Genomic DNA, 17570 nt, shown 5'->3' with positions numbered 1-17570 from the left:
GCAAAATTAGGTTAAGAAAAACGAAGCTCGTATACGGTTTATTACATTTCAAGGTCTATGAATGGTGTCTGTACAAATTTCATACTGCTAAAATTTTCTCATAAGCGTTTCCATGTACATTTATCCATTGCAAATTTCCAATAATTAACGCTTGTACACCTATTCGTTTGAACGACTACAGCAAGAATAATTAACAATCAACACATGCTTTCAGCGTGCATATAACTTTTACTTCAGATTGTGTGAATATTGGAAAAAACGTGTGAAAACCACTATACTAATCACTGCACAAAGTGCAGAGAACAACTTGCGTTTGTGAACTTGCTTTTCCATAACGGTAAAATATCTTTATAAAATATTCATAATGGAGTGGAGGCAGACTAGATAAGACTGGAGGTGGGATATGATTCATAATGGAGCAGAGGCAGACTAGATAACACTGGAGGTGGGATATGATTCATAATGGAGTGGAGGCAGACTAGATAAGTCTGGAGGTGGGATATGATTCATAATGGAGCAGAGGCAGACTAGATAAGACTGGAGATGGGATATGATTCATAATGGAGTGGAGGCAGACTAGATACGACTTGAGGCAGGTTATGATTCATTATGGACTGGAGGCAGATAAGACAGGAGGTTGGTTATGATTCATAATGGAGCAGAGGCAGACTAGATAAGAGTGCAGGTGGGATGTTATTCAAAATGGAGTGGAGGCAGACTAGATAAGTCTGGAGGTGGGATATGATTCATAATGGAGCAGAGGCAGACTAGATAAGACTGGAGATGGGATATGATTCATAATGGAGTGGAGGCAGACTAGATAAGACTTGAGGCAGATTATGATTCATTATGGACTGGAGGCAGATAAGACAGGAGGTTGGTTATGATTCATAATGGAGTGGAGGCAGACTAGATAAGACTTGAGGCAGGTTATGATTCATTATGGACTGGAGGCAGATAAGACAGGAGGTTGGTTATGATTCATAATGGAGCAGAGGCAGACTAGATAAGAGTGGAGGTGGGATGTTATTCAAAATGGAGTGGAGGCAGACTAGATAAGACAGGAGGTTGGTTATGATTCATAATGGATTGGAGGCAGGCTAGATAAAACATGAGGCAGGTTATGATTCATTATGGACTGGAGCCAGATAAGACAGGAGGTTGGTTATGATTCATAATGGAGCAGAGGCAGACTAGATAAGAGTGGAGGTGGGATGTTATTCAAAATGGAGTGGAGGCAGACTAGATAAGACAGGAGGTTGGTTATGATTCATAATGGAGTGGAGGCAGGCTAGATAAAACATGAGGTGGGATATGATTCATAATGGAGTGGAGGCAGACAATAGCAACAGGAGTAACTAACCTTTCATTATAGTATCTGCTGGATTCTGGATCAATGGGATTTCCTATCTGAGAAAGAAGTTGCAACATGGCAAGTGGCTTGGTTCTTGCATCTTCACTCAATGTATTCATGTAACTACATAACCAAGCACAAATAACCACTGGCAAGAAACACATCTTTGTCTTCACATAATTCAGAATACTCTGAAAACAAGTATAAAAAACATTCTTATGACGGTGCTTTCATTTCCAAGATTATGCTTTCAAAATGTTTTTCCTATATCTATTAGCCATGTGATGAATAATTTAAATAATTGAAGACTGTGTTGAGAAGATAAATAATCATCCATTCAATTTAAATTTTCTGTAAAGGAATATAAATACATTTAGTTTTCTTCTACAGAGTTTGATTTGGATTTTGAACAAAATCTTCCAGGAAAAGTAAAATATGCACAAAAAAATCTTGATTAGCAAAATGCAAGCATAAATAACATGGCAGAAAACAAAACATGCCAATAAAATGTTACACTTTCTAGGACACAAGCAATAACACAATTATGAAATATCCAAACATGTTATTACCAATGAATTTTTTTAGAAAATATATCAAACTGATTAAAATCAACAGTTAAATGGTTATGATGAACCAATTATTGAATATCAACCAATTCTCTGCACTAATACTTGCATTCTTTAAAACAGGATTTCATTTATGGAAGTAACACATGATGATACTTCTTGTCCATAATGAAACATAGACGATTTCATGACAATGCTACTGTCCCTTAATATATGAACAAAAGAGGGACAAACATACCTATATTTTACCTATAATGGTGTGTATTTCTAATTGCTTTCCTGTGAAACCATAAATGGTTCAAATTAAGCACTTCTTAGCTGATTCGATTATATATTGTAATGACTGGTAATAACATCATATGGGAAGCACATACCTTGACTTTATCAACATTGATAGCCCCATGTTCCCAAGCAAAAAGGACTTCCTGGATGGCCAAAGGACTGTTGATGCATATTTCGTGCCAGTCAACAAATCTAAAAAAATGGAATAATTCAGATGTATTAACAAACTTTTGTCCTCTCTTCAATGATCACGACCATGACCTTTTGACCTAATCAGTCACCTATAATATATGCTAACAAATACATATGAAAAATCTGAAAAAAATCTACTGAGGTGAGTCAGTCGTAACCTTCTGACCTAAACAGGTTCAATGTTGTTCACGCAAATTTCAGTTTTCAGTAGTAAACATTTTCTTAGAAGATAATTTGTATATTGAACTGGATAGATAGTGGTTGATGGATGAGAGAAACGGACATTTTGAACTGAATGGATCATGATCGATGGATGAGAGATATGGAAGGTCACAGTCTTGTTTCTGTCCACTTGTATCTGACACATGCACACAAAGACAGCCCAATTTTACCAACAATCTGACAAGTATGAAGGTTGAGATCTTCCTTGCTTAAATAAAGTTTGACCAGGTCAGTTATTCTACTACTTTTATTCAAGTTCCACAAGCAAGTTAACCTACAGTCCTGCAAAAGATAAATAATGGCAGACAGACAGATAGACACTATTGTACCACAAAATGTATGACATTTTTTTTTTACAGGACTAAGGCAAAACAATAAATGTATTCTGTCTGAAAATGAAATAAGCTTGCTTGCATCCTGGAAACCATGAAAAACCCTTACCTCTAAGTTCATATCCTTTGGGACATGAAGACAAATTGATTAGGAAAGGGAATACATTGATTTACACACAGAAACTGAAATTTGTAAAGACTGTCACTGCAGCCAAGAAAGTACCTTCCTGTGAGATACTGCATAGTTAGCTTCTATTCACAATAAGATTATAAAACTTGTTAAACAATCAAGAACAATAAGTCCAAGTGGGTCCTAGATCACCCACCATGCCAGTATATATTTAATACCCAAATGCAAGAGCACTTGGCCAAGAAATCTAGGACAGTGGGATGCTTTCAGCAAAAATTTATTCCAGTGTTGTTGACTGCATGTCAAGAACAATATTACAATGTTTATATAGTTTTTGTACCTTCATTCATATTTGAGGGCACATCAAAATCAATGGTCAAGTATTGAAAATCCTTGGTGCAAGATTGCTTTCTATCAGAGCTGGTCAAATTCTGTTAAGTGGCTTTCATTTCGCTAAAGTTGTATCAGTGCTTTTCTAATGTTAACAATGGTAGTGTATTTGATGTTGTATCAGTGCTTTTCTAACGTTAACAATGGTAGTGTATTTGATAGTGTACCAGTGCTTTCCTAATGTTGATAATGGTAGTGTATTTGATGTTGTATCCTTTTCTAATGTTACCAATGGTAGTGTATTTGATGGTGTATCAGTGCTTTTCTAATCTTAACAATGGTAGTGTATTTGACTGTGTATCAGTGCTTTTTCTAATGTTACCAATGGTAGTGTATTTGATGTTGTATCAATGCTTTTTCTAATGTTAACAATGGTAGTGCATTTGATGTTGTATCAGTGCTTTTCTAATGTTAACAATGGTAGTGTATTTGATAGTGTATCATTTTCTAATGTTAACAATGGTAGTGTATTTGATAGTGTATCATTTTCTAATGTTAACAATGGTAGTGTATTTAATGGTGTATCAGTGCTTTTCTAATGTTAACAATGATAGTGTATTTGATGGTGTATCAGTGCTTTTCTAATCTTAACAATGGTAGTGTATTTAATGGTGTATCAGTGCTTTTCTAATGTTAACAATGATAGTGTATTTGATGGTGTATCAGTGCTTTTCTAATGTTAACAATGGTAGTGTATTTGATGGTGTATCAGTGCTTTTTCTAACGTTACCAATGGTAGTGTATTTGATGTTGTATCAATGCTTTTTCTAATGTTGACAATGGTAGTGTATTTAATGGTGTATCAGTGCTTTTCTAATGTTAACAATGGTAGTGTATTTGATGGTGTATCAGTGCTTTTCTAATATTACCAATGGTAGTGTATTTGATGTTGTATCCGTGCTTTTTTCATGTTAACTATGGTAGTTTATTTGACGTGTATCAGTTCTTTTTAATGTTAACAATGGTAGTGTATTTGATGGTGGATCCAAACAATTTCTACAAATGTGAAAGACCTTCAAGCAATTACAATTTACTGTCAAACTGGGTCAAATTCTGTAAGGTGGCTTTTGTTTCAATTAAAAGAGAATGGTTTTGGCCATCTGCATTTGGTTTTTACATTAAGATACTATACTCTATGCTTTCATACTGGTGCTGAATATCTTTTTTCCCTAACAATGTTAATTTAGAAAACACCTGCTTAAAATTTATCCTGAAAAAAGTTTGATTTTCCAGAAATGTAATAATAATTCAGGATACAGAGTTTTTACTAACACTTTGTAATACAGCAAAACCTGTCCTGACAGACCACTGCTATGAGACAACCTGTCTTGAGAGACCATGTTCTTGATTCCAGATTTAAATGAATATGTCATGACCGGTCATGAGAGCAGACCTGTCTTTAGAAACCATAATTTACTGGCAGAAGAAGTGGTCCTTTAAGACAGGCTCTAACATAATTTACTGGCAGAAGAGGTGGTCCTTTAAGACAGGCTCTAACATAATTTACTGGCAGAAGAAGTGGTCCTTTAAGACAGGCTCTAACATAATTTACTGGCAGAAGAGGTGGTCCTTTAAGACAGGCTCTAACATAATTTACTGTCAGAAGAGGAGGCCCTTTAAGACAAGCTCTAACATTATTTACTGGCAGAAGAAGTGGTCCTTTAAGACAGGCTCTAACATAATTTACTGGCAGAAGAGGTAGTCCTTTAACACAGGCTCTAACATAATTTACTGGCAAAAGAGGTAGTCCTTTAAGACAGGCTCTAACATAATTTACTGGCAGAAGAAGTGGTCCTTTAAGACAGGCTCTAACATAATTTACTGGCAGTAGAAGAGGTCCTTTAAGACAGGCTCTAACATAATTTACTGGCAAAAGAGGTGGTCCTTTAAGACAGGCTCTAACATAATTAAAACAAGTGTCCCTTTAGGGGACTGATGCTCTATGGCCTAAAAGAACATCCAGGAATTATAGATCATTTCATCCTTTTCTCTGCTGAGTGCTGAAACTATCTCTGATATTCTTCTGCAATAACAAAATTTTCAAATTAGCTGTTGTGGATGTCAGATTTAGCACCATTTTCAAAATTATTCTGATGGAAACCCCATGTTGATAAGACTTATGTTTTGCATACGTTAAAATAACAAGATTTTCAAGATGGCTGCCATGGTGGTTATACTGGTTATCAGATTGGCATCATTTCCATTCAGGACCAACCAGACATCAAAAGAAATGTTTTTGAAGAAAACACAATACTGATATGACCAGCCATCTTGGAGATGTAGCTGTAAGATGGTTTTCAAGATGACCATTGTTGCAGTCATACTGGAAGGTCAGATCAATACCATTTTCATTCAGGACCAACTAGACATCATAACAAGTCTTTCAGTGAAAACCCCATGCTGATATGAAAATCCATTCAGGAGTAGATATAACAAGATTATTCAGATGGCCAATGTGATGGTCACATTGAATGTCTGACGATTTTCAACTAGGACCAACTGCACATCATAAACAAACATTTAGTAAAAAACCCACATTGATATAAAGAGAAGTAGCCACACTAATTTTCAAGATGGTTCCTGTTGCAGCTATACAAGACATGAAAGCAACATCCTCTTCATTTAAGACTGACTAGATACTACAAGTCATCTGGTGATAAACTCAAGCCAATATTAATCTTAATACTTACGGACTAGCAATAACAAGATTTTCAAGATGGCTCACATTTAGGACCAACTCGACATCACAATAAGTCTTTTAGTGAAAACCCCATTCTTATATGACCATCCATTCATGAGAACTAGCAAGATTTTCAAGACATAATATTGGCATGAGTTTTATTTAGGACCAACTAGACATACAAAGTCTTTTGATCTGCTTTACTGGCCATATTGTGAGTCAAATCAGTGCCATTTTCATCCTAAAGTCTAGTAGTGGAAACTCTATTCTGATATGACTAAACATTCTTCAAAGTAGTGATGAGATTTTCATGGTGGTTGCTGTGACAATGATATTGGATGCCAGAGCAGCAACTTTTTATTGTAGGACCAAGTAAACTATGAGATGAATGTGTGTCTCAAGTTTTATGGCAAATCCTCCAAGTAGTTTACAATACACTTCAATAACAAACTTGTACTAATGGATGGACAGATGACCGACTATCCCATAAGCTCTTTTGGTCTATGTCCAGTTAAGCCAAGAAACCTCTAAAATGGTTCACATCTCTGAAGTTAGTTGCCAAAAAAGCCCAACTTGTACATATTTTGAAGTTCATCATTCGAGAACTGGTTAAATTCTGCTTTGTGCTTTTCATGAACTTGGTTAAAAATTTGTCTACTTTTAATAAAAGCAGTCCTATATGATTGGTGATCAGCATCATTTGTTTCAACTGACAACCCTCTATGCCAGGATGCTTTCTAACAAAATTGACAGCCCTCTCTGCCACAATGCTTTCTATCAAAATTGACAGCCCTCTATGCCACAATGCTTTCTATCAAAATTGACAGCCCTCTATGTCATGATGCTTTCTATCAAAACTGACAGCCCTCTATGCCATGATGCTATTAAAATTGACAGCCCTCAATGACATGATGCTTTCTATCAAAATTGACAACTCTCTATGCCAATGCTTTCTATCAAGTTTGACAGCCTTCTATGTCAGGATATTTTCTACCAAACTTGACAGCCCTCTATGCCACAATGCTTTCTATCAAAATTGACAGCCCTATATGCTTGGATGCTTTCTATCAAAATTGACAGATTTCTATGCCATGATGCTTTCAATCAAAATTTACAGCCTTCTATGCCAGGATGTTTTCTATCAAACTTGACACCCCTCTATGCCACAATGCTTTCTATCAAAATAGACAGCCCCATAAGCTTGGATGCTTTCTATCAAAATTGACAGATCTCTGTGCCAGGATGCTTTCAATCAAAATGTACAGCCCTCTGTGCTTGGATGATTTCTATCAAAATTGACATCTCTATGACAGGATGCTTTCTATCGAAATGACAGCCCTCTATTAAAGATTCCAACAAATACCCAAAAGTCATCAATCAAGGACTTTATGACTGCGAAGTTACTGTAGACATTTAGACTAGTTAAAGTGAGTGCTATGTATAAATAATTTATCAATTTCTTCTGCAGCTATACTCTTGTATTAACTACTAATCCACATGGATTTATGACAAAAATTAACTGCAGAGCCAAAAAGGAGCAAAAATAAACATATGCTACATAAAATAATAATGTACATTTTTCACTTTTCTGGAATTAAGGCATGTAATATATAGATTGCTCTTTTTATGCTCAAATTACACTTTTTTGCCACTTATATCAGTAGTAAATTATGCTTATACCTCTCTTGGGGGCTTGGCATGTGTGAACCTACAACAAAAAGCAGTTCAGGTTCACATTTAATACAATCTCCATTTGATCGGGTACCTGGGTAACTGATCATCAGGATTGACAGGTTCCCGGTAAAATTTCCCAAAATTTTGACATCTCTACCCAATATGCCAGGATGCTATCAAAATTGGTCAAAATCTGCTCTTAGGTTTTTGAGAAATAGCTTTGGGGCTATCTATTTTTAGTAATGGTGACCATATCTGATGGTGATCAGCATCATTTGTAAAAATCTGAAAGCCATCTCGGACAGGATGCTTTATGTCAAATTCAGTCAAAAGTCAGTTTCTGATAATAATTTGTAAGGTTTTTCTCCTTTCTGTAATGTCAGGAATACTTGCCTTACAGTCGATTGAGCTATACATGATAAAATTAATCTCAATAGGGAACGAGAAAGTAACCTAGATATCTAATCATTAATATCGCTATAGCTTATAATGTATGTCACACTGATTTATTTTTTAAAATGTAATACTCTACCCTTGTCGTAGGTCTTTTCCAGTGGTAAACTGGGTCAACAAGGCATCCACCTCATTAGGGTCAGAAGGAAGGCCACTGTCTGTGGATTTGTACTTCCCATCTTCAGGCAAACATTTTAGTGCCCACTGCACAAAAAAAGAATCCATACATTCTGGGCTGTTTGTGATAATCTGAAGAAAATAAAAAAAGATGAAGCAGAAATCAGAAGAAATCAAATTACTAAGAATACTAACGGTCTTCAGAGTTCAAGCTATTTTGATTGGTCTAAGATCCAATAAAGGAACACAACTCCAAAGATAATGTATCACAAACATGCTGCTCTGAAGGAAAAGGCAATATCTATGTATTTATAGCATATCAAGGTGCAAAGATGCTAACTAAAAAGAAAGAATGGAATCGCTCTTTTATCTGTGACTGTCTTTTTGATGAACCAGGTTTTCCAGTGGCACTTTTTATCAGCTTCAGAGGGCAGTAACCCAGCCACATCCCTATTTATCTCCCCTGACAATGCTTAATGCATATCACAGAAACAGTACATGAAATAAAACATTTAGAATGTTGAATCCTAGCCATAGTTGAATCAATTAATGCTGAATATCTGCAAAAAAGTAAACATGTATATCAGCACTCAAAAACAAAGCTATATGCCCCATCTGCTTCATGTTGACAGATAAAAACTATACAAATTTGAGTAAATAATATCTTTTAAATAATACCACAAAAAACAGTCTAAAACATATGTATTTCTGTGAAAATAAATAATTAATATGTTGCCTGGAAATTTTATGTTTTTCACTTTTGTTATTACTGGAAGAAAAGAAGCACAAGCGAAAAACTATAAAATAAACTTACCTCTGTTCCATACAACTGTGTAATGTGACACAACATTAAAAAGGAAATATCAAACAACAAAGCTCTTGTATTTGCACCTTTGTTTGATTCCAGTGCACTACGCTTGGCAAACTCATTAAACCTGAAACACAGTCAAAATACAACTCTATTTCATTAAATCCCCATTATAACTTCATTCCAGATATAAATGTGGTCATGCCATAAATGACATTTAAAATGTTTTTTTTTAAAAAGAAGCAAATTTGAACTTTTTAATATTCATCAGTTTAACACTTATATAGTTTTGTAGTACTTGATCCCTTACAATAAACAAACAAATCCTTTATGAAAAAAGATTGTTATTTCAGAAATATTATTATAAACATCATATCACATAAGTAATTTTATCATACTTAGACTTACAGATGCAAATACTGGTAATACATATAAATTACTTCATTATTTCAACTGCATTTCTGTTTATTTTTCAAAGAAAAAGTTCAGGTATGTCTAAAATATATTCAACCATATACATGTATGTCCATTACAACTTTATATCAATGTTCTGAAAATTATAGGTGTAGAATGCATAACAGATAATGAGTATATAGTCCAGGAACACCAATACAACTTGTACTCCCCCTAAAAATGGTAATAAATGTTTACAGAACTTCAGTAGTTTTTCTTGTTATTTATTCTAGAGTCTGTCATCTCATGTACACTTATGAGCTCACAAAGAGAGTCACCTGTTAAATTCATTACCTGTTCAGGTGTTACTTGCAATGTATATTAAGAAATGTATCCCTACTCATTTTATTGACTTAAGTACGGGGTTGAGATCACATATTCAGCTGCCCAGTAAAAATCAAAATCCTATGCATGAAATTCATGGATAATAACCATTGCAAAAAAAAAGTTTTAATTCATCAGGTGCAACAGGCTTCTTTTTTCTCATGCAGCTGCTGTCAATCAGGTTCACCCTATTTACTGTCTGATCTGCATCAACTTGTTTGATCTATAACCAAATGCAAGAATTTATCATAACAAAACAGGCTTACATTTTTTATAGGCTTGGTATTCTCCATTTCTACATTCAAAATACCACTGAATAGGGGGTTAACAAGCATACCACCTGTCTTTGTAAATCCAGCATGTACATCAGGTTGACATTTGGCATCATTCTGAGTTCAAGGTCAAACATTGGTAGTTATAGCAGCACTTTCCCAGTTCCAGTAATCTCATACACTTCAGAATGTTCAAAATCATTTATCATCACTGCTCTCATCAACCAGTATTTGCCGAATGAAATCATCATGTTGGTTGTTAAGACATCTGGAGCATTTCATGTAGTGCATACCTTAACCAAGCATTTGTAAATTTATCTGCTGAATGCAAGATTAAACTACGACATAATGCTGCCTACAGAGCCACCATACCAATCAAAATTACTTTCACAACCATTCATGTTAAACCAAAATACAGATGTCAACAGTTGTTTACCTTTAAAAATGACATGACAAGCACTTTATGTGTTAAAAACTGTTTATTCAAGTTGGCAACATAGAAACTTATTTCTATCATCTGTCTTTTTCTCTAATTAGCCAATATTATATTTAACTGCTGTCAGTGATTTTATGCCTTACTAGTAAAATAATAAAATAAAATAGAGACAAACAGTCATACATATAATTATATTGTTATAAAGGATATACAATATATCAATTTAAATTATACAGTTTTATATAGTGCATTGGCATTAAGTCCATTAGGATACAAAGTATCTAACTTATGAATCCAATAAGTTTCTTTTATGCATTTTTCGGCATTTGTGTTGTTTTTATCACAATGCCTTACTAGTGACATTTCACTTGAAACTGCCACTCACATAAATCAAATTTGATAATTTAGTATGTCAGCTAACAGAGCACATCAATAGTTACACCTACATCTGTATATGCAGCCTGTAAGACAATAAACATTACCTTTTCATTATATCCATAATACATAATCTTTCCATTATAACATTCACACATGATCTTTGTATTATAGCCTCCATACATTAACTTTCTAATATAGCCCTCATACATTATCTTTCTATTATAGCACTCAGATATGATCTTTCCAATATAGCCTCATACATTATCTTTCCATTATTGCCCTCATACATCATCTTTCCATTACAGCCCTAATATAGAATCTTTCCATTATAGCACTCATATATTACCTTTCCATTATTGCCCTCATACATTACCTTTCCATTATTGCCCTCATACATTATCTTTCCATTACAGTCCTCATATAGAATCTTTCCATTATAGCACTCATATATTACCTTTCAATTATTGACCTCATACATTATCTTTCCTTTACAGTCCTCGTACATTATCTTTCCATTATATCCCTCACAAATTATATTTCCATTATTGACCTCATACATTATCTTTCCATTACAGTTCTCATACATTATCTTTCCATTATAGCACTTGTATATCATCTTTCCATTATTGCCCTCATATATTATCTTTCCATTTCAGCCCTCATACATTATCTTTCCATTACAGCCCTCGTGCATTATTTTTCCATTATAGACCTCATATATTATCTTTCAATTATAGCCCTCATACAATATATTTCCATTATAATTCTCATACATTATCTTTCCATTTTATCCCTCACAAATTATATTTCCATTATAGACCTCATACATTATCTTTCCATTACAGCCTTCATACAGTATATTTCCATTACAAACCTTATGTTATATTTCCATTATAGTCTTTATACATTATATTTCAATTACAGCCTTCATACAGAAAAAAAGAAACAGGCTGAAAGAGTGATGTTTTCTGTGTGATTATGGACTAAAAAGGGCTTTCACTGACCCAAGGCGAAATCCGACTAAATTTCTCATGAAGATCAACTAAGCCACTTCTGAAAACAATGTACCCCAGTTCTAAATAATTATCTAGTGCTGTGATCCTAATGAACTGATGATGAGTATGAATTCAAGACAATTACATAGTTTAGTAGGATATCTTTGTTGTCATACATACAATTCTGTGACAAGTTTGAGTGTATACTTGCCAAGATGTGAAAATGTATTTTTGCATGCATTCAAATTTTACTATCTTCCTCTTGAAGAGATTTTTCTCCCTATATATCTCCAAACACACTTTCTATCAAACAATATCTGAATTTTACTTTGACACTTTTTAAAAATTGTCAACTCATCCCACACACCCAATTTGGCCCATATAGCCTTAAACTTAAGACTATATTTTGGGAAAGTTAGCATAATGGGTAATCAGGGAACATGATGATATGAAAAGCCAAAATGTCAATTCATTCAAGGGCTCATCAACATAAATGAACATGATACATTTGGTTGCAATGACAATTCATTTAAGGTTCATCAATATTTACAAATGTATGTGGTATATAAAAGGAAATTTTGGGGAAATGTGCCTTGGCCAATCCAGAATTTGCAGCTTTAATTACTTAGAATTTACAATTATGAGTGTATTTCAATCCAAAAACCATACTGTGTGTAAAGCTTGTTTTTATTCATGTTTTATTCATGTTAAAGTGAAAAACAAAGGGGATTGGTAACATCTACCTTCTTACTTTTTAAAAAGAAATCTATAAGAGCAATGTAACAAGACAATCCAGATATTTATTCCTTTTAAATGCCGACCTGTATCAGAATTGTTTTAGACTAATTCATCTAAAAATATTGCTTTACAACTGAAAGTTTACATAAAATATTTATTTTTCTCTAATATTTCCTATAAAAGTTAAATACAGTACTGTATATACATTTTATTTTTATTTATTTATTTATTTTGCACTTGCTTTATTGCATAGTTGGATTGTGCTGGCATTTTTTGTCATAACAATATTAACTTATTTTTTAAACAGTGTGAAATAACAATAAGATCACAGACAAATGAAGATGTTTATGCAGGGGGCACCGATGCAACAACAGCCTGAGCTGTGAGTAACCATAACAACTTCAAAAGTTTCTTTTAAATTATTACAGGGTGAGGGGTCTTATTCTTCAAACAGAAAACAATCACATCTCATCTGTGAAGATACAAAAATAAATCTGTATTAATCTTTTCTACTACTACATTAATTTCATATCCAAAGGTATCAAGCAGGTTTTATACTATTTTGTAGCAGTCATAATAAAAACAAACTGCTGGTTACAGGTAGCAGCAGCAATGATATTTATATTCACTGAATATATAGTTGCTACCGATGGAGTCTAATATTTTGTCAGTAAAGTACCTTACAATAAATCACCTTAATGTACTAAAATATACGTGTATTTATTATACTGATAAGATGATTTTGTCTTGTCACAGATTTCATTGTACTTTATTGATAAAACGTCACTCTGTGGTTGCTACCTCTACCAGGTGCTCAAGGGAGAGAACTGACACACATTTCCAGTTAAAGATGAGAAAGAGGGTATGTTATAACCCTATTCCCACAAAATGAAGATAAGTGCCACAACATTCTTAGCACATTCTATATTTAGATACTTAAATAAAACATCTCCCACATGAAATCTCCATGAACCACACATTTTGTGGATTTTTCATGAAAATATTCTGAGCCATATCAAATTCTAATCAATAAAGTATAGTTTAAAAGAAATGCCAAATGGTTTCCTTTGCACAGGTTATCATGTAAAATGTTTCCACAATTCATGAAATTATCCAATCAAAGTTTTAAAAAAATGGGAGCCCCATAAAGAGGGGTACCCTCTCTGTACAAAAATAGTAAGATGGTAGCACTCGGCCCGACTGAAGGGCCCTCTAGTTACGTTGTTATTGCTATATATCTCCCACCGCAAGACATGCTAAAATGGGCACATGATGTCCAATAAACTTGTGTCCTTTCCAGCTTTTATTCACAAAAATTTGAATACTCCTTTTTATTCTTCTGTATTGATTATTAACACTTTTTTAGAAGTTTATTTTCCCTTTCGTCTTAAACATGCAATGATTTCTGGATGCCATTTTTAAAAATACTGTACAATCAACAGTTTTATCATGCAGATGCTTTGCATGAACAAATAGATGCAGTTTAAAGCATCTGGGGTGCTGTTGTAAAGTTAGCCTGGTTCCCTGACTTATTTCACTAATCCTCATATGAAACCCAGATCCATATCAAACCCGGATGAATCGATTATATGGATTTTTCAGCAACTATAATTTTTCCATAGTTTTTGCTTGTATGCCATGGAATGGTTTGGTTTCAGAATTGTTTGGATTGGTTTGTTTACAGAATGGTTTGGTTTGGTTACAGGATGTTTTGGTTTAGTTTAGTTACAGAATGTTTTGGTTTAGTTTGGTTACAGAATGTTTTGGTTTGGTTTGGTTTGGTTACAGAACAGTTTGGTTTGGCTTGTTGGTGTTAGAAGAAACAATACTGCATTAGTTCCATGGTGTTGGTAAAAAGAAACCATCCTAAATGAGTTCCAGGTTATGCTTGAAACAGGCTTGTAACTTACTTGATAAGTTTGAAAGCAAAACTCTGTAGTTTTCCTGTGGCTGCAGCAGCTGCTAGAATCAGTTCGAAACTCTTCCCTGACAACATGTGACACAGGACACCCAGTAAGGCCTCTTGGTTCTTGGAGTAGTCAGCATCTAGAGTCTACAGTGGACATCATATACGGAAACAAATTTGACTTGTAACCTAATCTCTTATCTAATCTGTATGTTGATCAACGTATTGACCTTACATTCAATAATAAAAGACTTATATTTGAAAAACAAGTAGTCCCCAGCTTTAAGCAAAAAAGATATCCTGCTGCAAACAACTGAAACCTTTGAAATATGCTATGAAATAAGAATTCATTCATGTCATCTGCATATTAGTAGACATATACAAACAATCCAATCAAATTTTATTTGTCTCCTCAAATAGTTCCTACCAAATTATGCTAATTAAAAATGGCTGAAGGACCTGAACATGAAATCAGGTAATTTACCTAGGAATATAAATACGCCTAACAAATTTAATTTACTTACCACAAGTGCTAAGTAGACTTTTGTCAGAAAGTTTAAATAGCTTTAAGGAATTTTCAAACATATCAGAAAAATTGCTGTCGTGGTCTGAAACTCTAATGTCCCATTAGATTTTCAGACCATTACAGTAAATTTTTAAGTTTTTTTTAAAAATACCCACATATTCAATGCTTCTACACATGAATACAAACATGCCAACCAAATTATATTAGTCTAAGTCAAATTTTTTTAAAGTTAACAATACCATGAAGGTACATCCATAAATGTGTACAAATAGAACTTATTCTAGTGGCCTGAAAATGACACATTTGACCATCATGCGTAAAAATTTCATTGGTCAAATGGTTTTTGTGCCATCTTGCGAGAACAGACTTGGGATGAAAATATGGAACTGCAAGCATACAGACATGTGAATTTATAAAAGTATTAAATCAACTGAGTCCCTTCTGCTAATGCAGTCGGGGCATAAAAAGTTGTTGCATCTCATGAAATTTTTTCTCAGTTACTTTAAAAAGATGCTACTTTACACAGTAATTGTTAGCACGGAATCAGAGGCTAGTCTGTAATTCTCTCAACACATTGCAGTGAGGGATTTAGCCAATAATCATATCACTACATTAGTCTTGCAATAAGGATAAATATATATGACAAATAATAAATTAAAAACAAGAGCTTTAACATTCATATTTTTCATTGGTAGGTAGCTAGGCAAATGACTGTTGGTTTTCTGGATGACAGCAAATACTGTACAACTTCTACACTTTTGTAAAACTCCTCTTTACATGATTAAACACAAAATCTAACACAAAAATATCTGAAACAAAATATAACAAAGATTCTTATTGTCAATTTGAGTTCACCATTGTAGAGGTATTACCAGCAACCTCAAGATGCACATTTTATATATTAAAGACATCTGAAATTTGATGTGTAAAGAGAATACAATGAACACAGCAAATATTACAGTGAATGAAAATATTATTAAAGATTCAGAAAAAATGTAAAGAAGAGAGACTTGGTGCAAACTGCCACAAGAGATGCACTGTTCGGTAAAAAACTACACTTGCTTGAGCACTGTATGGTACAACTCAGATAAAATGAGAGGTGGACATACTATATTTTTTGTTGATGGTGATAACATGTAACTAAAAGACCTTGCAAATATGAAGTGGCATGATGATCTTCAGGCAGCCAAGAAGGTTATGAAGGAGATACTGATTTGGTCTCAGTAACTGCTTAAAATCATCTACATGTTAACATACAAGTTTACAGGGTCACAGTGAGTTACAGCATGTCTCTCAATACATAAGCCTACATTGAGAAAGCAAGTTACAGTATGTCTCTTAGTACACAAGTCTACATGAATTACAGTGTCTCACAGTACATAAATCTAAAGTCAAACTGAGTTACAGTATGAATCATAGTACACAAATCTAAACAGTCAAACTGAGTTACAGTATGTCTCTTAGTACACAAGTCTACATTGTAAAATTGAGTTGCAGTATCTTAGTACACAAGTCTACATATTCAAACTGAGTTACAGTTAATCTCTCAAAATACAAGTCTACATATTGAAAGTGAGTTACAGTATGTCTCTTAGTACACAATTCTACAGTCACTGTGATTTACAGCATGTCCCACAATACACATGTCTACACAGTCATGGTGAATTACAGTATTTCTCCCAGCACAAAATTAAACAAAGTGAGCTACAGCATGATTCTCACTACATAAGCCTACACAAAGAAAGGCGAGTTACAGTATGTCTCTCAGTACAAAAGTCTACATAGTCAAGTTTGTCTCATAGTACTCAAGTCTAAATAGAGAATGTGAATTGCAGCATGTCTCAGTACACATCTTCATAGTCAAAGTGAGTTACAGTATGTCTCTCGGTACGCATGTCTTCATAGTCAAAGTGAGTTATAGTATGTCACTCAATAAACAAGCCTACATTGAGAAAGTGAATTATATCATGTCTCTCAGAACATGTCTACAGAGTCAAATTGAGGTACATTATTCTCTTAGTACTCAAGTCTACACAGAAAGTGAATTACAGCATGTCTCTGTACACATGTCTACATAGTCAAAGTAAGTTACAGTATGTCTCTTAAAAACAAGTGTAGATTGTCAAATAGTTACATATGTCTCTCAGTACACAAGTCTACATAGAGAAAGTGAATTACAACTTGTCTGTCATTACACAAGCCTACATAGTCAAAGTGAGTCAGAACATCTCTTGGTATACACGTCTAAAGAGTCAGAGTGAGTTACAGTATGTCTCTCAGTACACGTCTGCACAAAGTGACTGACAGTATTCTCTTAGTACTCAAGTCTGCACAGTGAAAGT

The 17570-nt window shown here is 34.0% G+C and overlaps 1 protein-coding gene across 3 annotated transcripts in view; it reads right to left on the bottom strand.

Moving 5' to 3' along the window:
• Nucleotides 1–17570, bottom strand: part of LOC149776688 (mediator of RNA polymerase II transcription subunit 24-like) — a 92854-nt gene that overhangs the window by 34692 nt on the left and 40592 nt on the right. For all 3 annotated transcript variants that reach the window (XM_089941222.1, XM_089941221.1, XM_089941223.1), the window contains exons 12-16: nucleotides 14707–14849; nucleotides 9207–9327; nucleotides 8355–8524; nucleotides 2295–2394; nucleotides 1364–1545 (exon numbers count right to left, since the gene is read on the bottom strand). In XM_089941222.1, coding sequence (XP_089797348.1) covers nucleotides 1364–1545; nucleotides 2295–2394; nucleotides 8355–8524; nucleotides 9207–9327; nucleotides 14707–14849 — 716 coding nt within the window. The remainder of the gene's footprint in view (nucleotides 1–1363; nucleotides 1546–2294; nucleotides 2395–8354; nucleotides 8525–9206; nucleotides 9328–14706; nucleotides 14850–17570) is intronic.

Source organism: Sinohyriopsis cumingii, chromosome 18 (assembly GCF_028554795.1).
Source record: "Sinohyriopsis cumingii isolate HCF-2022 chromosome 18, ASM2855479v2, whole genome shotgun sequence".
NCBI lineage: Eukaryota > Metazoa > Mollusca > Bivalvia > Unionida > Unionidae > Sinohyriopsis > Sinohyriopsis cumingii.
Note: the sequence above shows the minus strand (reverse complement) of the source record. Positions and strands in the feature narration are given on the sequence as shown.